The 22,718-nt window shown below is 44.2% G+C and overlaps 1 protein-coding gene and 1 long non-coding RNA gene across 2 annotated transcripts in view; both read left to right on the top strand.

Annotated features, from left to right (window-relative positions):
• LOC114611927 (inhibitor of carbonic anhydrase) overlaps positions 1 to 4,556 on the top strand; it is a 38,456-nt gene extending 33,900 nt beyond the window's left edge. Inside the window, exons 15-17 of the mRNA XM_028756757.1 lie at positions 1,088 to 1,272; positions 2,870 to 3,056; positions 4,386 to 4,556. Of these exons, the coding sequence (XP_028612590.1) occupies positions 1,088 to 1,272; positions 2,870 to 3,056; positions 4,386 to 4,420 (407 nt within the window). The 3' untranslated portion in view covers positions 4,421 to 4,556. The remainder of the gene's footprint in view (positions 1 to 1,087; positions 1,273 to 2,869; positions 3,057 to 4,385) is intronic.
• Positions 4,557 to 9,384: 4,828 nt separating this feature from the next.
• LOC114611928 lies at positions 9,385 to 11,860 on the top strand. The gene is made up of 2 exons (XR_003709914.1): positions 9,385 to 9,463; positions 10,996 to 11,860. It is a non-coding gene; the product is annotated as an uncharacterized LOC114611928 (long non-coding RNA).
• Positions 11,861 to 22,718: the final 10,858 nt, after the last annotated feature.

Genomic DNA, 22,718 nt, shown 5'->3' with positions numbered 1-22,718 from the left:
AAATTTGGCTAGGAACTAAACTTGGGTCCTTAGAAGAACAGTGTACTCTTAACCCCTGAGCCAGATCTTCAGACTTGCCTAGTGGATAGTCTTAATGCTTTTTTTTTTAAATAAATAAATAACTTTTTAAAAAAGATTTATTTATTTTATGTATATAAGTGTTCTATCTGGATGTACACCTGAATACCAGAAGAGGGTCTCAGGTCATATTATAGATGGTTGTGGGCCACCATGTGGTTGCTGGGAATTGAACTCAGGACCTCTGAAAGATCAGACAGTGTTCTTAACCGCTGAGCTATCTCTCCAGCTCCTACTTCTATTCTTTGTTTTGTTTTGTTTTGTTTTGTTTTGTTTTTGTTAGACAGGATTTCCCTGTGTAGCCCTAGCTATCTTGGAACTCACTTTGTAGACTAGACTGTCCTTGAACTCAGAGATCTACCTGCCTTTGCCTCCCAAGTGCTGGGATTAAAAGCGTGCACCACCACTGCCTGACAACAGTCTTAATTTTGACACACTCTAATTTATTGAATTTCCCCTTTTGGGTAACACTCTTAGAACTGTTATGTTAAATTTTTATTTAGTTCTGGAGAATTTAACCAAAGGTCTTGCTAGGCAAATGCTCTAGACAGTGAGCTACAGTCCTGGTATTTTATTTGTTTATTGATTAATTGATTGATTTTGAATTTATATGATGAATGCTTTACCTTCATGTATGTTTGTATGCCACATGCATGTTGCCTTTAGAGGCCAAAAGAGAGCATCAGATCCCCTGGGTTGGAGTTGCAGACAGTTGTGACTCACTGTGTGGGTGCTGTGACTCAAACCCAGGTCCTCTGGTCCTTAGCCTCTAAACCATCTCTTTAAACATTCATATCTATATTTTAAATTTACATGTATTAATATCTATTTGTCATGAGGTCAGAGGACAACTTACTGGAGTCAGTTTTCTCCCTCTATTATAGATAGAGGATCCAACTCCAAGGATCCAACTCTGGCTTGGCAGCAACTGCCTTTGTTTGTTTGTTAGTTCTTGGTTTTTTGAACCCACTGAGCCAGCTTACTAGCACCAACATCATTCTTTCCCTAGGAAAGAACTCTGAGTCTTGGGCTAAGGGTCTGAGACATGAAGACTTTGAGCTGCTGTGCCTTGATGGCACCAGAAAGCCTGTGACTGAGGCTCAGAGCTGCCACCTGGACAGAGTGCCAAACCATGCTGTGTTCTCCAGGAAAGATAAGGCTGACTTTGTTCGAAGAATACTCTTCAACCAACAGGTATGGGCCCCAGTGTCTACTCCATGTGACTCAGTGCCCGGTTCCCAGAGCTGCACTGATGCCCATGTACCCAGGCACCCAGCTTAGCTCATGCTTTCTCCCTAAGAAGGGGGTCCTGGGCCTCCTAGTCCTGTCTCTGGTTTTATCTGGTGCCCACTTGTTCTGTAGCTCTCTCGGAATCTAAGAGAACAGCCTGGGATTCACAGCCTTGAGAAAACACATAGGATCTCTTGGGCCTGGTCAATTTCCAGGAGAATGAATCCCTTCTCTCTTCTTCTGGTGCAATAAGTACAGGAGTTGTTGGCTCAGTGGCTGAGCTAAGTGTAGCAAAAGCAGAATGGTGGCTTCTTTAACTGACTTGTGGGTTGATCTGAATTTGTCTTCTTAACCTGGATAGGCTGGGCTCCATCTGGACTTGCTGAAAGTTAAGGAGCCAAACATCTAGACACCTTATGACCTTATTGGAAGCCAACAGGAGCTGATCTTACGGAGTGGCAGATGCCTAACCCAAATGATCTGAAGGAAAACCTATAGTCTCCTCAGCCTATTGCAATAGATGTCCCATTCTTGGAGGTTCCCCAAAGAGACAATCCATGTTTTATCATATATCACCTTCACATCCCTGAAAAAAAAATGGTGACCTGGTGTTCAAGTTTTCTTTTCTTTGTTGTGCTAGGAAACTAACCAAAAGAAACTTGGGCACAGAAAGGATTTATTTGGCTTATAGGTTTAATTTATCATTGGGGAAGCCAGGCAGGAACTCAAGACAGAAACTGGAAGTCAGGAGCTAAAGCATAGATCATGGACGAATGCCATTTACTGTTTTGCTTGATACTCAGATTGAACTGCCTTTCTTGTATAGTCTTGGTCTACCTGCTGAGGAATAGTACCACCCATGATGGGCTGGGCCCTCCTAAATCAACTATTAAGAAAATACCTATAGACATGCCCACAGGCCAATCTAGCAGAGGCTTTAGTTAACTGAGAAGCTCTCTTTCTGGTGTGTAACATTGACTATCAAAATTAACCTTCACACCTAGGAAAACCATTGAAGTAAGAGAGTCTTGACTGTGGACATGTGAGGGGGGAAGTCTCACACAAGACAAGCTGCCATGTTGGCTACTATGGAAATCAACTAAGGAAGAGAAGTAAGATGAAGATGTGGAACCGGTTGGAGTTCAGAAACTAGAAGAGGAAGCAGCAAGGGAAGACATGGGAGGGTGATCCAGACAGCCGGGAAAGCACCTGGCACTGGCTGGCTAATGAGTGACATGTGGCCAGCTTTCTATTTATGTTTCTTTACATACAGCATTGCACAATGTGATGTTACTGTCTCCATTTACAAATGAGCAAGCAGAGGTTGATTGAGCTGGGTGAAGGATTTTCCTAAGTTCACATAGCGAGGAAAAGATGAAACCAGGATTCAGACCCACAGACCATGCTTTCTGTTACTACAGCATTCTCTAAACTGTTGCTGTGTCCAGGGCTTCCCCAAGGGCTGGAGCTGAGCAGTCCAGAAGCCTTTGGTCTTCTAGAAAGAGTAGACACCTCTATGCTTCCTGGCATCCTCAGTGTCTGTCTGTTTGTTTTAATCCAGGAGCTCTTTGGAAGAAATGGATTTGAATATATGATGTTCCAGCTGTTTGAATCCTCAGCTAAGGACCTGCTTTTCAGTGATGACACAGAATGCCTGTCTAACCTTCAGAACAAAACAACGTATAAAACGTACCTAGGACCACAGTATCTTACCTTGATGGACAACTTTAGACAGTGCTTGTCCTCTGGTAAGTAGAAACAACCATCAAGGAGAAATAGCATCAGGTTCAAAGTCAGTATGTTTGTGTTAAGCACTCAGCTGTTTCAAGTACTCAGCTGATGCAGACAATGACATGGAAAAGTAGAAGCTTTCTTTTTGTCTTGAAGAGTTGGAGTCACCATTGAGCCAATTTAATTAGACACCATCCAGGTAATGCTAAATCGTCTGTAAGAGACAAGAAGTATAGCAGAACTTGAAACCAGTTGGGAAAAAAAGTTCTTCTCATGTGTATTCCCATTTTTGTTGGGGCTTGGGAAATGACACAAGCTGAATGTCTTAGTTAGGGTCTTCCTATGTGAACAGACACCATGACCAAGGCAAGTCTTATAAAGGTCAACATTTAATGGAGGCTGGCTTACAGGTTCAGAGTTTCAGTCCATTATCATCAAGGTAGAGCATGGCATTGTCCAGGAAGGCATGGTGCATGAGGAGCTGAGAGTTCTACAACTTCATCTGAAGGCTGCTAGCAGAAGACTGGCTTCCAGGCAGCTGGGATGAGAGTCTTAAAGCTTATACTCACAGTGACATACTTCTTCAAACAAGGTCACACCTCCTAATAGTGCCATTCACTGGGCCAAGTATATTCAAACCACCACACTGTATATACCACCCATGAAGGACTGATTTTTGATGGTTTTATATAAAATGCACAAACATTAATAAAAACAAATGCAGTGTGGCTTAGCCCTGTATGAATCTTGGGATACATATTTTAGATGGCATAGATGTTCCAAAAAATGAAAGAAATTGGGGAGATAACAGAACCACTAGGCATATGCCTGACTTTTTGTAGCATTATGTTGTGTGTTAGGGATAATGAAAGCAGGAAGGAAGGACAGTGCAGGTACTTAAGGACAGGAAGGAAGGGCAGTACAGGTATTTAAGGATAGGAAGGAAGGACAGGTACTTAAGGATAGACATGGTAGAACAAAGAGAATCAATGAGGATCTTAACTCATTTCAACCATGGCTTACATTTAGAAGACAGGACTGTTTCCAACATGCGTTCAAGAGTTTTGCTTTTGCCGGGTGGTGGTGGCACACGCCTTTAATCCCAGCACTTGGGAGGCAGAGACAGGTGGATTTCTGAGTTCGAGGCCAGCCTGGTCTACAGAATGAGTTCCAGGACAGCCAGGGCTACACAGAGAAACCCTGTCTCGAAAAACAAAACAAACAAACAAACAAACAAACAAACAAAAAAGAATTTCGCTTTTAAGAACCTGGGAAATCTGAGCAGAGAGGAGTGTAACAAGCATTGACAGGGCCTGATGTTCTTCCCCTTGTGTTTTGATTTACAGAACTGCTGGATGCCTGCACATTTCACAAATATTAAACACCATTCGTCTGGGGGGTAACCCAGGGACTAGGGACCCAACTGCTTGCCTCGACGTGGACTCGTGCTGACATCTCTATAACTCAATGTCATAACTGAAACAAAAAAATGAATAAAAGTATCTTCCAAGAAAGCATCACTGAGTGTTCTCAGATTTGGAGGTAATAAGATTTTCTGTATTAAAATTGTGACTTTAGTGTCTACTAAAAAATTTATCTTATAGCTGGTGAGATGGGTAAGGGTAACCACCTAGGTTTGAGTTTTGGGACTCACACAGTGGAAAAGATAGATTCCCACAAGTTGTCCTCTGACCTCTACATGGAAATAGTGACACGAGTGTGCCACCGAGCACATACATACACAAGTAAATGAGTGTAAAAAATACACTTTTTGGGAGGTGGCCCCTTGGGTAAATGCTTAGGTTGAAGTTTGGCCCTCTGACATTCACGTGAAACCTGATAGTGGTTGTATGTTTCTGTAACCTGCACACTGAAAGCAGCGACGGTGGAATCCAGCTGGTCACCGGGCTGAGCTGCAACAGTTCCTCAAGAGACTCTCTCTCAAAAAGTAGAGGGGAGAGTGACAGAAAAAGATACCTGGTGTCAAACTACAGCCTCCATGTGCTCACACATGTGAGTGTATATGCATCACACACACACACTTTAAAAATACAAATAATGTACTCTTAAAATAATTCTACCAAGTTAGTTTGACTTATAATCTGGTTATTTTACACAAGAGACAACTAATTCAATTATAATTTGAGGAAAAAAATCTGTCTAAATACCATCCAATCAATAATTTAAGACCACACACACAATCACATCAATGTTCAACATAAATGACTCACATAATAACAAGAAAGAACAAGGACCAGCACTTGGGAGGCAGAGGCAGGTGGATTTCTGAGTTTGCGGCCAGCCTGGTCTACAGAGTGAGTTCCAGGACAGCCAGGGCTACACAGAGAAACCCTGTCTCGAAAAACCAAAAAAAACAAAAAAAAAAGGAAAAGAAAAGAGAAAGAAAGAAAGAAAGAAAGAAAGAAAGAAAGAAAGAAAGAAAGAAAGAAAGAACAGGGAATGATTTTGTATATGGGGGTCTGGGAGATGGTGCCATTGGTGCCATTGGGAAAGTGCTTCCTGTTTAAGCATGAGAGCCTGAGTTTGGGTCCCCAGATGCGCATTTGTAATCCTAAGGCTGGGAAGCAAAGATGGGAGGGTCCCCGGGGCTCACTGGGTGGCCAGGCTAGCTGAATCAGTGAGCTTATCATATATATGCACACCCACCCTGACACATAGGAATATAATAAAACAAACTATGTTTTGACATTTGAAATTAATGTCAAAGACAAAGTCTTAGTTAATGTTTCCTGAAAAATATCAAAATTACTGCAAACGGTGAATCTTACTGCTGGTGCAGGACGCTTTCTGAAAGTAAGACAAGTTCCTTATCAGAGATTTCACGGTTGCTAGTTAGTACCAGGATGCCAGCTTGTGACCGCCTCTTAGCAAGTGTAGATCCAGAGCCAAGATAATGTTGTTAAAAGTCAGACTCACACGGGTGAGTGAAGGAGTGCCTAGGGCAGGGTGTACCCTCCTTCCACAAACAACTAGAAATCTGAGGAAAGGATGAGACAGCTCTTTGTGGACACTGAACAATAACAATGAAGGACTGGCGTCCACGGAGGAAGGGAAACAAGAGGTGAGAAGATGATGACGGGCCTTCTGCCAAGCTGAAGTTTCTAGAAACAGAGATAGAAATCTGAGGTCAATGTGACTGGGATAAAGTGCCAGAAAGGATGGGTCTTTGCCGGGAAACTCTCCAGGATCCACATTCCCGGTCCTTGATGTACCTGCGCCCCGTGTAGACTAAGATCAAAACCCACAAGTGGGAGGAAGGTGACAGAGAGACTTAAATGCCAAACAGCTGCTAGGGCTCGAGGTCGGCAATCATGCAAGTGTCTAGCAAGCAGAGCAAAGAGCCCTCTCTCAACATGGAGGCTTTCACTATGGGGTGTGCCTTGGATGTGGGGGTAAAATGGCCATCGAGGGGGCCAGACAGATGGCTTAGCAGTTAAGAGTACTCACTGCTCTTGCAGAGGGCTTGGGTTCAGTCCCCAGAACCCACTTCAGGCAGTTTACAAGCACCTATAATTCCAATTCCAGGGGATCCAACACCCTCTAGCTTCTGCAGGTCACTGCACACATGTGGTGAACATAAACTCACAGAGGCACAGGCACAAAAACTCACAGAGGCACAGGCACAAACACATAAATCAAAAACTAAGTTAAACATAAACTTAAATACCCATTGATTAAAGGTTACTCCTTCAAGTCTCCACTGGAGTGGCACTAGCCTCAAAGGATTCCACTGGTCTATGGGCATCTTAACTACCATCCAACACAGACTCCAATACCAGGAGACCAAAGCAACGGAAATTAAGTAGTCGCCAGGGCAACTCACATAGTTGCATCTTAAATAGACACATCTTCAGATATGCAAAGAAGCATCAAACTGTTACAAAGTCAGAAGTGAGAATCAAACCTGAGTACCCTGGAAGAGCAGCCAGTGCTCTTTTTTTTTTTTCATAAATAATTTATTTTTCAGCCAGTGCTCTTAATTGCTACCAAGACATCTCTCCAGTCCCCTCTAGTAGCATTTTATATTCAAATTCATCCTGATCTCTTTGCTTCAAAGCTGGCAGTTTAGTGAAGATTACTGGGCCAGGAATCCACAAAAGGGGGCAGCTTCAGCTTTGAGAAGTTGTAGCCAAGGCCGTGGTTTAGTCTGGCTTAGTCTGGTTTGGCCTGGTATAGAGAACTGGAAGGAAACATGGCTTCAAGATAGAATCTTCCAAAAGTTCTCCCAACTTCTGAGCTCCAGTCTCAAGGTCTTTATCTAGCCAACTAGCCACAAGGTTTTCTTTTTCAGATCATTTAACTATCAAAGCTGATATAAACATTGGAAGATTATGGGACAGGTCCTTCCCCAGCCTAGAGTTCAATCCCTGGAGAGGTAGCAGGAAGGTCTCGGGCTATGCTGCCTAGTTCTAGGTCAACTTGACACAAGCTAGAGTCATTTGGGAAGAGGGAACCTCAATTGAGAAAATGCTCCCAACTAAATTGGCGCGGGGACAAGCCTGTGGTGCTTATTTATTTATTTATTTATTTATTTATTTATTTATGACTCATATGGAAGGGCCCAGTTCACTGTGGGTGGTATCATCTCTGGGCCGGTGGGTCCTGGATGTTAGCATTCTGTCTCAACTCTACCCCACAGTTACCTGGCAACAGCTAGGTAGGCCTGGACCACTACAAAAGGGCCTCTTGCCCTCTCCTCTCTCTCTTACTTTCTTGCTCTCTTACTCTCTCTTGATCTCTTGATCCCTCTCTCCCCTCGCCCCTTCCCTCTAACCTTCCCCCTCTCTCCACATGGTCATGACTGGCCTCTGCTTCTCTACTCTCTCCCTCTCTCTGCCTCTACTGCCCTCTTAACTCCCCTCCCAATGCCCTAAATAAACTCTATTCTATATTATACTGGTCCCTCAGGGGGAAGGGATGCTTCAGCATGGACCTGCTGAGACATCCCCTTCCCTCATACTTCACCACACACACCCACAGAACATATTCTCTTTCTCTTTCTATTTTTATAAACATATCACTGGGTGCTTATAAGAAAGCAGGCCACGAGGAGACAGCCAGTAAGCATCATTCCTCCATGGTCTCTGCTTCAGTTCCTGCCTCTATGTTCCCGCCTTGAGTTTCTGCCTTATTTCCTTTAATGATGGATTGTGGCATAGAAATGTAAGTGGCATAAACACCTTCCCTCCCGAGTTGCTTTTAGTCATGGTGTTTTATTACAGCAATAGAAACCCTTACTAAGAGAGGCTTAGGTAGTTTCTGGAGCAGAGGACTTATTCCTTCTGGGTCTTATGCCACCTCCCGAAACACTGCCCCTAAGGAAGCCACAGACATGTTGATCCTTTATGCTATGGGTTCTGGAAGATTCTCCTTCTGAGGTTTGGGCCCACTGGTGTCTTTTACTGGCACCGGGAACCACTGTCAAGTGTCTGCAACTTCTCCCAAACCTAAGATCTTGGCAAAAGCAGCAGAGATTTTTGACATATTGAATACTAATTGATGGACCCTATCACAGATGACTAAAAGCTAGAGACTCACCTTTGTCTCACACACACTCACACTCATACACACACAAACACACACACACACACACACACACACCCCTCTTTGTATACAGTGTCTGTGAATCTGTATCTCCAGTTTGGTGGGTCTTCTGAGACCTCTCCCTTCCTTCCTCATGGAGGAGAATGGGAATGGAGGCTTGTTAGTTCATTTTAGGTGCTAACCTGAGAAGCTGGTAAGTTTTGTTAAATTACATATACAGAGAAGTTACATAGCAATTAAAGATTTATCCCCGAGTAACAGTCCTGACAACTAAAAAAGAAAAGGCCATTCAGTTGAAGAAACCAACAGTTGACACCAGCGACTTGCAAGTCTGGGAATTTGTACAGGTCAGAGGCTTAATTTGGACAAGCTGAGAAGGAAGGTGGACTTCGGTCCTCTTTTTCCATGGGGAGCAGGGACATTAAACAACAACATAGGCTGAGGGGACACCAGAAGGGCCAGTGTTCTGTTTGCCTTGGCCCTGGGGGCCTTGGACTCTGCTCAGTTTATCTGCTCACCTGCCTGTGAGTCCACCTGAAAGTCCGAGTCTTAACTTCCCTTGATGAAATAACAGGGAGAATGAAATTCTGAAATAAACCTGGGAGAAACTATGAGAGGCACTTTCCAGGAACGAGACAAAGGGGACATCTCAGGACACCAGCCCGGTGTCTAGGCTCCCGTGTCCTTGCCCTACTGGGCAATGGAGCACTGCCTGGCCCCAGTTTTTTCTTTTATAATCTGTGACGTGAGGTTGTTACACTAGATATTCTTTCTACCTGTGTCTTGCTGACGGACCCAGTAGTAATGGAGTGGGCATGGTTGTCACCTGTCAGTTCAGAGCCAGCATCTCAGGAACAAGGTCGGTAATTCTCATAACGAGGAGGAGATTTGTATTTCCATTGCTAATGACATAATGAAGCTTAAGTATACCGAGCTTTCCTGTTATTAGATAGCTTGTTTGTGGCCTAAGATTGAAGTAGCGTCTTTAAATGTTTTAAACACTCCTTGGATGGTACATGTTGGTACCTGGCCCAGGTCAGGTGCATAGATGGAGGTCACCAGTAATTTGTATACAGACAAACAAATAACTCCCAGCTAAGTCTTCTAGCATGCACTGCCTAGGATCTAGTGACCAGCACCTTTGAAGGGATTCCTGATAAAAATTGAACCTGAGAGCCTGAGTACTCAAGGAGGCAGAAATAGGTGGGTGGTTGTGAGTTCAAGACCACCCTGGTCTACAAAGTGAGGTCCAGGGTAGCCAGGGATACATAGTGAGAGCCTGTCTCAAAAAATAAGCAAAACAAACAAACAAATTAAAAAATTCCAAAACTAACAATAATAAAAATAACCACCAAACAAGAAACGGGACCTGAGGAGCTAGGCTCCGAAGACTGCTCACAGGACTGAAGGGAGACTGAGTATTGGTCAGATTATAGACAAAAGTAAAAATAGCAATGTCTCAGCACTGTATTAGGTCAATTACTAATTTATATCCTGGGGTCTGGCACCTCTGGCCCCTGTGGTTACCTGCACTCACATGTAAACCCTCTGCCATATAATTCAAAATAAAATAAAGTGGGCTGGAGAGATTGGCTCAGTGATCAAGATTCCAGAGGACCTTAGTTCATTTCCTAGCACCCGTATCAGACACCTCACTAATTTAGATCCTCTATTAATTAGGCAAACACACACACACACACACACACACACACACACACACACACACCAGGGTCTCATGTATCCCAGGATAGCCTCAAACTTGTTATCTAGCTAAGGCTGGGTTGGCACTCTTGATTCTGCTGTCTCTACTTCCCAAGTGCTAAGATTACATTGATGCACAGTGTGTGTGTGTGTGTGTGTGTGTGTGTGTATGATGTGGACATGTATGTGTATGTGTACAGAGGCCATATGTCAATGTTGGGTGTCTTCTTCATTCTCTACCCTATATTTTTAAGACAAGAGTCTCTCACCGAACTTGTAGTTCACCAATTCAGCCAGGCTGGCTTGCAAGTGAGACCTGACAACCCTTCTGCCTCTGCCTCCCCAGTGCTGGGATTATAGCTGTAAGCTGCCACACCTGGCCGATGGTGCTGGTGATCTGAACTCTGGCCTTCATGTTGGTGTGGCAAGCACTTTACCAACTTAGCCATGTCTCCAGCCGGCTAGGGTAGGCATTACTAATCTCTCCAGCCAGCTAGGGTAGGCATTACTAATCGTCCTAGTGGATGAGCAGCCACAGGAGGAGCTTAACTCACTTGCTTCCTTAGCTCATTGTCTATCCTGCAGGTCTTCATTTATAGAAGGGAATGATCAAGTCACTTAAGTCACTGGTGCCTTTAGCAGGGAGGACCATGATGTGACCTCTTGTCCCCATCTTGTCTTTCCTGCTAGGACTTCCTTCAACGACTGAAAAGTTCCTCTTCTATCAGGATGGCATCAGTGAAGGTCTTCTACAAATTAGGATCTGGAACCAACTCTACTTCTGCAAGCCAACTTCTCTATTTGAGATTCTCCCTGTGTTTGACACTCCAGACGCTTTGCCATCTAGTTCTCTGGCCTACTTTATAGTTCTCAAACTTCCCTGCCTTCCTTTCTGGGCCAAAGCTTCCTACTTTGTCCCCTAGGAAAGGTATCCCTGGAATCGGGGACTGAAGAAGTTTCTGTGACAGATGTTGTCATTGTTTTGCATTTCCTCCCAAACCTGCTATGCTGTGGGACATTACACCATGGCCCTGGACTCTAGCCTCACCTTTTTTAGGTCTGTCCAGATGTCGGGTAAACAGCATGCCAGAGGAGACCTGCATTCCTGCAGGCCCCACTTTGATCAGGGACTTTTGTTCCTTTACACATGAGGCTTCACAGAGTCTACCCAGTTGCAGGGTCAGTGGCCTCTCTGGGTACTGGCTTTTGGGTTAGGTAGAGCCCAGCTGGGATGAATGTTGTACTGGACTACTTAGCAGCTCCTTGACTGCAGAATGGAAGTCTCGGGCTTTCACACACAGCCCTGGCCTCTCCCAGTTCACCACAGCAGGACGACTGCGTGGGGAGAAAGGCGTCCAAAGCTTGGTTTCACTGGAAGGTTCTGAGAGTCTCTGCTCTGCTCTTCATTCTGAAATGTAGCCTCTGTTCTTCACAGTTCTCTGTGTGCAGGGGAGAAAATGATAGTCTTCCCCTCCCTCCTCCCTTTCCCGCTCCTTCTCTTGTCCTTTTACCGGAAATAAACAAACAACAACAATAAAAATGAAGCCATTCTCTCTCCTCTCCTCTCTTATCTCTGCTACTCCGCTCCCCTCCCCCTCCCTTCCCCTCCCCTCCCCTCCCGTAGCCTCTCCTCTCCCCTCCTCTCCTCTGCTGGGATTGAAGCACTAAGAGCTGGAGGCTGTGAAGGCATCAGGAGGATAAGGAGACTAGTGACACACAGAAGCAAAGGGAAAGGAGAGTGAGATGGGGGGTGGGAGGACCCAGTTCTCACTGATAGGAAAGGGAAGGAGACAACTAGACGGTGGATTATGGTTCAGTTGCATTGAATTCTCACTGTACCGATAGAGAGAAGAAAACTAGAATACATGCAGTTGTTTAACTAGGACTAGGTCAGTCAGTGTGAACTCATGGTTGCCAAAGAGGAAGACAGAAAAAGTGAGAAGGTTCGCACACACACACACACACACACGCACACACACGCACACGCACAGGTATCTTAGCTCTGTGTGCAGAAGAGTCTTGTCAGTGAGTCCTCAGCAGCAGGCTCCCAGAATGCACTTCTGAATACCATTTTCCACTACAAGGCTAAGTAAGTGTCCATGGAGTTTTGGTTCCAGAAACACAAACCCCGGAGACGGTGCAGAGAAAACACAAGGTAGGCTTGAGTGACGAGGCTTCTTAGAAGACACAGCTGCTGCAGGTGACAGTGAGGTGATAATCAGATAAAGAGAGCTGCTGGGATGGCTTGTTAGTGATGGCGGGATGGCTTGGTGGGTAAATGCACTTGCCACTAAGCCCGATGATCCTAGCTCAGCCACAGGAATCCACACGGTCCTCAGACCTCCACACACGGCCACAGCACATGGGTGTTGACAAACAGACACGTGCAGTCATGAAAGGAATAAGTAAGTATAAACAAAGAAAATATCCTTGAAAGACAAATAAAGTGAATCATGATGTTCTGGGATATAACCTACAGCATAAAATAGGAACCAGTGAGTCCACACTGATCTAAATGATACCGAGATAAATATGTGAAGAAGGAGAGGCTTTTCCTTACTTTAGGATGCTAATCTAGAGGGGAGGAGAGGATCAGAATATCAACATTTGATAATTAGTGCACTGCCAATTCATTGTGGCAACAATCACTACTAGCTATATGACCAGTGGGCAAAAGTCTTACTAGGAGAAAAATATGAAATAGTCTCTAAGTGTCTCTTTGCAGACTTCTTACTAATTGAAAATGGGAATAACAGTGCTTGGCAGTGGTAAAACCTACCAGATACCATCACAAAAAAACCAGTTAACTACACAGCAAGGCAACAAGTCACCATGGCAGCCTGGGCCATGTGATACAATGTTACCTCTTCGAGGTTGCTGCCAAAATCAGGAAATCAAAGTCTCATGATGAGGTAATCCCAGAAAAACCCAGGTCAAGGGACTCTCCCCAGAATAGCTGTCAAGTACAAAAGAGCATGCTAAATCCCACCATCGTGACACAGCTCAGCCAAATCCAGAACACTGGAAATTCCAGGACAAAGACCTGGTTTATTTAACAAGTTAACAGCATAAAATGAAAGTGATCACTTTAGAGCAAAAGAGACTCTGGGATAGACCCCATGTAGATCTTATTAGACTCCATGTTAGCATATAGATCTCAATAGACTCCTTGTGGCATGTAAATCTTTTTGTTTTTTTGTTTTGTTTTTTTGAGACAGGGTTTCTCTGTATAGCCCTGTAGCATGTAAATCTTAATAGACCCCATGTAGCATGTAGCTAGATCTTAATAGACCCCATGGAGCAAGTAGATCTGAATAGGCCCCATGTAGTATGTAGATCTCAATAGACCCCATGTAGCATGTAGATAGATCTTAATAGACCCCTTGTAACATGTAGATCTCAATAGACCCCACATAGCATGTAGATCTATCTCATTTAGGATCTACATTGAGCTCCTAATTTCATTTGCTTTTAGACTAGCATAGACATTTGTAGATTGACTGAGTAGTAAGGGAGCTGCTGATCATTCAGCAACTAAGAGACCTTCCCTTCATGTCTGACAACCTGAGTCACAGTGGAAGGAGAGAAACAACTCTGAACGTTGTCCTCTGACCTCCATACTTGCAAGCGAGCACATATACACACATGCAAGCACAAATAACAAAGAAATAATAAAATAATGCTGGACAGTAGCAAATAGATGGTAATACAGAATCATTATTGACTTCTATGGATATGTCAGTAGTGTTATGCAAAAATTCCTATGTGTTAAAGATATATTGTATACTTGGGGAAATAAGATAGTTGTCACTTCAGAAAAAAAAAGGAGGGAGGATGGGTGAAATGAAATAGACAAAATACTGAGCACTGTTGAAACTGGGCGTTGTCTGTGGGCGTTTGCTATGTTACTGACTCTACGTTTGTGGATGTTTGAAACTCTCATGTGAAGGAAGGAAAAGTATGTGAAAGGGACTTCAAACCACAGAAGTAAAATCAAAAGTCTATTTTACTTCTTAGTGTAGGATATTGGGGTGAGAATAGTGACTATCCACTGTTGTGGTGTGTAGGTACACACCCTTAAGAACAAGCTTGAGTGAGCCAAACAAGGACAAGAACAATAGACACGCTCAGATGGGTGAGGGAAAGCCCACAAGGCCTCAACCTTATATGAAGAGCTATCGGCTCTAAGGAATGCTGAGAGCAGGAGAAACAGCCTTCCCCAGGGAAGAGTACAGCAACGGGTTATCACATACCAACTGTTCAGCTGTGGGACTATGTAAGGGTATCCTGGGTCATGGTTGAGCAGGTGCCTAGGACCCCGAGATTCTGCGTGGAATTCTGCACGAGAACCGGCAGGAGTTCGGTCCCCCCCATCATCCAGGATCCTGAAAAGCAGTCACAGTCTCCATAGAGTCACATAGGCCAGGCTATAGGCCTCAGGCCCTAGGGATTTACATACTAATGAAAGCCAGAGGGCAGAACAAATTAAACATGCCTCCCCCAGATCCTCCCCCAATCCTCCCCCTTTCTCCCTCCCTATATAACTCGGGACGGCCCTGAGTTTTGGGGGGTACACCTACATCCATCTATTATCCGCCATGACAATAAACCTTTTTGGAACCAAGGACTTCCTCGTGTTACTGGGGCCTGCCGCCGCCAAGGCCCCCAGGCCGCTGGAACCATAGGATCTTCTTCCCTAATGTGGGACCCACCACAGCGGCGGCCTTCTTAAATTTTCCCCACATTCAGCCAGCTCAGAAAACATACACACACGTAACATTATACAGACTGTATGTATGTGCTTAGGAATGTATGTGAATATACATGAATTTGAAAGAGAGCAAGGAAGGGTATACTGGAAGGTTCAGAAAGAGGAAAGGGAAGTGTAGGATGATGTAATTATAATCTTAGAAAGTATACAAAATATTTTCTTTTTTTTTTTTTTTTTTTTTTTTGGTTTTTCGAGACAGGGTTTCTCTGTATAGCCCGGGCTGTCCTGGAACTCACTCTGTAGACCAGGCTGGCCTCGAACTCAGAAATCCGCCTGCCTCTGCCTCCCGAGTGCTGGGATTAAAGGCGTGCACCACCACCGCCCGGCCACAAAATATTTTCTTAAAAAAGAGTGTGGTTCCACTCCAAATTCTGGTTGACACTGTTGACTATTATCCCAGATGTAAACAACCAGAGAAGTATTATTTTTTTTTTCTAGCTTGTAAAAACTGATGTGTGTCACCTGTGGGAGGGAAAACCTGTACAGATTAAAATTATGCAGTGTTATGTACTGTAAGTTAATATTTTTGTAGAACGGACATCAGCCTACTTTATAGAACCTGCAGGCTGCTTAGCATTGTGCTATAGAGATGGAACGTGGCTTATGCAATGAAGGAAAGCCTGTGGCACAGGAGGTCTTATGGAATGTTCTAACTGGGTGCATGGGATTGAGGGATGTCTCCGAGATTGCTCTTGTATTCTTTCTCATGGGGTGTAGTGACTAGTTATCGGAAAGAAGATGTTGTGATACCATTTGGTTAACATGTAAAGTTGCCTCCATTGCCAAATGTTGGGAGTTTGTTTCTTACCCCCACCCCCATTGCCTTTTGATTGGATTGTTTGCAGATATTTAAATTTTATGAAATTTCCAAATATTTTGGTTAATAACCCCTTTAACCTTTTAAAAAAACAAAACAAACAAACAAACAAACAAAAGTGTGGTTGACTGTATCATTTTTGTTCACTGCCATTAGTCCAAGATCACACTACAAAAACCCACACTTACGTAATTATATGCGCCATCAACACCTGAATTCACCGACCTGCTGGTTATACTATATATCTTGGTGCAGGGTTGGGCAAGGAAGTCAGAAAAAACTAAATGCAATCTATTCTTATCTTGTATGCCTTGCCTTGCACAGCCAACAAACACATGGAGACTTTTGTATTTGTATGTGACCTGTGAACATATATGGTCATTTTATATCAAAGACATACAAACATTTCTTGTACTAGAATCTATAAATCATTTTTAAAGTAATCTCCTTTATTTATTCTTTGACAATCCCCTACATGTATACAATGTGTCTTGATCATACCCATCCCTATATCCTCTCTCCCACTTCCCTGCAGACACCACCGACACCACCCCCAACATATCCTCATCTTCACCTTCATGTCTTCTGTTGTTGTTGTTGTTGTTTTTACAACACACCAAGTCTAACTAGTGCTGGCTGTTGGAAAGTTGGCTAATGCTGTTGGCTTGATCTCATGCAGGTGACTCCCCTCCCCCAGTGGTTGGCTACTACAGTCTATGCTGTTTTGCCATTTTTCCTAAGCCTTGGGGGAGGAGATTGATATAAATGTCCCATTTAGGGCTGGTCACTCAACAGTCCCGTACTGTCAGCACTTTAACCAGTTGTGAGTTTCTGTATTAACTGCTGCTCAGTGCACCAAGAGGCTTTTCCGGCCAAGGGAGGGAACAGCACTAACCTTTGGGGATAACCATCACAGTTTAGAAGGCAGTGCTTTGCTTTTTAATTTTAAAAATGTTATTCATTCATTCATTCATTCATTCATTCATCCATCCATTCATCCATTCATTCAGTGTGTGTGTGTGTGTGTGTGTGTGTGTGTGTGTGTGTAAATATGCATTCCAAGTCTCATCTATGATGCTCAGGAGGCAACTTGTAGGAAATGGTTCTCCCCTTCCACTGGTCGGGCCCTGGACATCAAACTCAGGTTGTCAGGTTTGGCAGCAATCCCCTTTGATTGATGAGCCATCTCACAGGCCTTCCAAGGCAGTTTGACATGTTTATTCAGGAAAGCAGCAGCACTGCATGCCCCACTATAGTCTACAACCTTCTGAACTTTCGTCCATGTTTATAACATGAAGAATGAATCTCCGTCAGTGGAGGCTTCAATCCAATCTGAAAGTAGCTAGCTACTACCATAACCTCAATGGCACCATTACACTAGAGGTGCATCTTGCCTAGTAGGTCAATATTGGAACATTCAGGGTTCACTGCTAGGTAATACACATTGATGACTTTTCTTCCCCCAGTGGCCTGTGTAGCATCCTCCAGCACTGTAAGAGCTAGCCAGCAGGAAGAAAGTTTTCGGGCCAACTCCAACTTGATTTCTCTATGTCCTGAAACCAAAATATTTTCAGCAGCAGGGTCTTACCATCTGGTTATGGTGTACGACCAAAAGCAATGGCAATGGCCCATGCTGTTTTGAAAGCTTTTTTTTTTTAACCAAATAATTCATCGAGAGGGATCCCACACCTGGCAAGGAGATCTTTACTTAATAAGAGACGTCTTCTGGAGAGAAGCATTGCCCACCCAAGAAGCAGGGAGCCTGTATCCAAACTCCTTATTTAAAGTCATGCATTTTAATTTGCTTATAAAATAGTAGTTCTGCATAGCGTTCTCCATACATCTTTAGTTTTAGTTACCCGTCACGTCACGTCCTCCCAGCTCCTGTTCTCGTGCCCCATCCCTGATTAAACTCTAACTCCCAATATGCCCCTCCCCCATCTACAGATCAGTTTGGAGAGAAGTGAGACCTCCCTAATTCTGGTCCTGATGCTGCACATTCGGGGTTTAGTTTTCTCTCTTATTTCAAGTTTATTTTCCTCAATTACACTTAATCATTTGGTGCAAGGCAATCCAGATGTCTTTGTTTGTCCTTTAGGTAGAATTCTTTAGCTTTTAGATTTTGTATATAAAAATGAGTTGGTTTTGTATAATTTACCTTGCATTCTGATGTTTCTTAGCCCATTTATCCTACAAAGCAAAATAAATTTATTTAGAATTTTATACATATGCAATTTAGCCATCTATAAAAATAAGAGGTTTTGGTTCTGTTTGTTTGTTTCTTCTTTTCCGTCATTTTGCTTTCCGTTTCTTTTCTTTGCCTAGAGGTCTGGCTCGCTACGCTCAGTGGGGATGATGATGGCAGACGGTTTAGTATTGTTCTCACTCCCCCAGACAAAGCTTTCACGTCGCATCCCACCACAAAGCAGGGTATCTGCAGATCTCTACTAAATACCCTTCAACAAACCGAGGAGCAAGTTTGCTAAGAGCTTTCATTATGTACGGATGTTAAGCTATATCTAATGATGTTTTGATAGTGATGGATGTGGTTATTAATTTCCTCCACTATTATACTGATTTATTCAATTACATTGATGCTTCAAAAGATAATTTGAACGCCTGGATGAAACAGTTGAGTAACTCTTTATTATCTTTATTGTATTTTAGTGGATCTGCTTTGTGACTTTTTTTTAAAAAAAAAAGATGTTTCTATATGGGCCAGGGTGACTGGTATTCACTTTGTAGTCAAGGTTAATGTGAGTAGTAGGTTTACTGATGTGTGTCCAAGCCCACATTCATGCAGTGCTAGGGATCAAATCCAGAGCCTCAGGCACCCTAGGAAAGCATTCTACCAACCAAGCCACTTCCTGGCCCCATTTGTGAAATTTTTTTGCATAGGATTTTTGCATCTGTGTTTGTCATGAGATATTTATTGATTTTTTTTCCTTTCAAAGTATACATTCTGTCCTCAAAACATTAATCTGGACTTTCCTAGATTTAGTTCCCAGGAAGAATATGTAATTCTGTTATGGTTTTTCTTAAATGTTGCATTGAATTCACTCCACCCGTCCAAGGACTGTTACTGTTTACGAGAATGCTATTATTGTGAGCTCTTGGCTGTGAAAAGAACAAAAACCTTCCATTGTCCTAGGACTTCTGAGAGGGAGGGTAGACGGAGGGAGGAAGAGATGGGGAAACAGTGCCACATCTGAACGCCAGTTTCCCATGAGGTCCACCTGCCTCATACACTCTCCATGACCCAGCAGGCTGGCAGTGACAGTCCTTGTGGTTTTCTCCCCAAGATTACTGAGACTGAGATTTCAGAGAAGGAAGGCTCTGGAGGCAGGGCAGAGAACACTGCATGAGGGAAGGGGGAGGGAGGGAGGAATGCTTGAAGCAGACAGAGTCTCTTTGTTTGCTCAGTTTCTATGAAAATTGGGCAACATTTGTAAACAGCAAATATTGGTTCAGAGACCTACTGCCTTCCTGCCCACCCCATTCTGGGCAGCACCCCAAAGTCCCCTGCACGTACACACACATTCAGTTGTTTCTACCAGAAAGCCAGCTCTGTTGTTGAAATGTAAGGTTCTGCCCTCCTTGTGGTACATGACTGGGGCCACCTGTAAGTTGGTATGAAACTCCTTTAACTCCTCTCGCAGCCTCTCCCCTCCCATCTGCCCCCCCCCCCCCCGCCCCGTTCTCTCCTCTTATTCTCTTTCTAAATAGAGACATTGAATATTAAGCACCTGTGGTCTGGAGAAGGCTAGCATTAGGAGTTCTGAGTTCTACTCCCAAAGCTTGTGAAAAGGTGCCCTCATTTTAACACACTGTATAGGACTGGAAGCACAGATGCCAACTTCATCTGTAGAGCAACACCAGGTACTCTTGCCCCAGAACAGAGCCTGCAAGGGACTAAAACCACGCTTCCTTCCAGCAGGGCACAATCCAGGCAGCCCCATCTGAGGTTCTGTGGCCTGGCACTCATTCCTCTCCAGGCTGACCAGGTCCTCAGATGGCAGAATTGGCAGCAGGGGTGGGTGAGGTGAGGGAATGGTTGTGGAAAAAAAGGCAGCGCTGGAGGCTGTCCTTGCCTGTAACCTTCTCCGTGTGACCGAAGATGAGCCTTCTTGGCCTCCGTAAATCCCGCTTTCCTGGAAAAGGCTATGTCTCTGGTTGATAAGTTCACATACAACCAGTGTGTCTGATTTTGTACGCTGGCATTACCACATCCCTTCAGGTTTCTTTCTCAAATCTAGGTGGAGATTCTTAAGCACCGATCCCAGGGCTATCGTGAGAGATCAGTGAAGCCCTGCTGAAAGTCTCAGCCATTGTTGAGGTGCTGAAGGGAACAAAGGGCACCCAGAGAATCTCTGGTATAGAATTAAAAACACAAATGAAAACACAGATGTCTGGGGACACCAAGAACACAGAGCACTGTGATGCCAACCTCCCATCCCGACACATCCCTACGGACACACGTAGGCCTGGGCAGCCAATATAACCAGGGTTGTATCCACATGTACCCCCAAAAGTAGCCTTTGTCCTGCCTACCCTCTGAAGAATGGCAGACACAGGGCTTCTCCTGATCAAGAACCAATGGCCTGGACCTCTCTACCAGGTAATTATGGGTGACATGGCAGCTCTAGATACTGATGTCAAAGTGGAACTTTCTCCATGGGCTGTGCACCTCTCTGGGGTTGGACTCAGGGGATCCTTCTGAAACAAGACCTTGAGTTGGCTGGTCTGGCGAGGATCCGGTGAGAATAGATGCTTTGCTAAGGCAAGGATATAAGGCTGTGGCTGGAGGAGTAGCTTGAGGTAGGCTCATTATGCGTCCATAGGAGAGGACAAAGCAGGAAGAATCACTTTCTATTTGTCTTCCATACCCTCCTCTGAACTTCCCTGAGTTTGTGTCACTTGTTCAACACCTCACAATCTCCCTCCCTGCTTGCTGGAAGTGTATCTATTGCTCTGCTGGGTGTCTCCTGCCTCCAGGTATCAAATGAATCCAGACTACATCCTAATGCCTGCTGTGGGGTGACAGTGGGAATGTAACCTTCCTGCATAAGGACCCATGAGAGGATCAGGTGACAAAGCACAGAGCAACCGTGGCTTCTCTTCCTCATTAGTGATGTACATGTTGCCCCGTGTCCTTGCTAAAATCCCTGCTAAACCAATGGTCTCCAAAGTGCTCCTTTCTTGGGGAGATCATCTATTGTAATGGTCTAGTGATACTTCCTGCTATTGCAAAAGATTAGCCAACCAGCACTTGTGCTTAGTGTGTGGGTTGGCCCTGTTTCCTCACCTTGATCCATAGGCCAGACAGGAACCAGTGATATGGAGCCTCTGAGGTATCTGAGGAAAGATGGGGATTTCCCATGCAAATGATTGACAAAGGAAAGGATGCTTGCAACACCCTGTCCCTGTCCTTTGTTTTTTGACAGATTTGTGTCTATGTTTAAGGTTTTTGTATATCCAGTTACATGATTGTATTAGATTTAGAACATTTGACCTTTGGGCTGAGATGGCTCAGCAGGCAAATGGGTTTCAACCTGACAACTTGAATTTGATCTCTGGAACCTCCACAGTGGAAGGACAGAACTCACTTCTGAAAGTTGTCCTTTGACATTCACATTGTGACATATGACACATGTTTGCTTGCACTTGGACATACACACATGTGCACAATAAATAAAGGAAAGGAAGGAAGGAAGGAAGGAAGGAAGGAAAGAAGAAAGAAAGAAAGAAAGAAAGAAAGAAAGAAAGAAAGAAGGAAGGAAAGAAAGAAAGAAAATGTAACTTTCTCTCTAACCCTCTCAGGACATACAAGTACCTTAAAAACATTCCTGCCAGAGACCGGAACTGCAATCAGAAAAGCCTATTGTGTGTTTGTGTTCATAAGCACCAGTGCACAAAACCAAAGCAGCCAAATTAGCATGTTGACTGGGCCTGGCCTGAGCTCCTCTCTGTTGGCTAAACAATGAATCAGACCCACATCAACTTCCCCTCCTGCTACAGAGGTCTAGTCTACTGGTTCTTGCACAGGAGGAGGACAGCAACAGAGTCCTGTGTCCACCATTCTTCTAAGGGGTTGACAGGACAAGGCTAGCCATGGGGATGTATGTGCCACATGCTTGCATGGGAGGCCCAGGCCTGTGAACATCTATAGGGGTGTGTGAAGATGAGAGGTTGGTGCCATGGTGTTCTGTGTCTTTGGTGGCCCAAGACACATCTGTACGTGTCCTCAGTTGTGTGTTTAATTCCACACCAGAGAGCTTCTGGACACTCGTGGCTCTTCTTAAACAACTTAACAATGGCTGAGACTTGCTGAGAGCTTCACTGGGCTCTTTCCACACCCAGAAAGCAGTGCTTTAGTGTCTCCACCTTGCAGACAAGGAAACTGAGGACCGGAGCGAACAGACAATACCTTGATTAAATCCAGTAAGAAACGGATGTTGAAACCCCTAAACTCTCTTGGTGATTCTGAAATCTGGATTTACATTTTGCCTCTAATACCTTGACCTTTCCCTGAGTGTCTATCGAGCTCTGGGATAGCATACTTGGTAATATACCCAGAGGGACATTCAAATGCCTAGTTTGTTTTTTACTTCATCGTTTCAGAATCTTCTAGTCTCTGTACAGGACTGAAACGCACAACTGTAGTTACAGTTGAATCGGCATGAATGAAATGTTTTTGTGATGAATGTAATCAAAGCAGTTTGATGACTGCTTAATCAGAGGGGGATCAGGATGAACAGGAAGCATGTAGATGCTCGCAGCCAACCATCGGATTAGCAGTGGGGATCCCAATGGAGGAGTTAGGGG

The sequence above is a fragment of the Grammomys surdaster genome, unplaced genomic scaffold, assembly GCF_004785775.1.
Source record: "Grammomys surdaster isolate TR1022 unplaced genomic scaffold, NIH_TR_1.0 126131, whole genome shotgun sequence".
NCBI classification, from domain to species: Eukaryota; Metazoa; Chordata; class Mammalia; order Rodentia; family Muridae; genus Grammomys; species Grammomys surdaster.
This window is presented reverse-complemented; position numbering and strand designations above follow the sequence as displayed.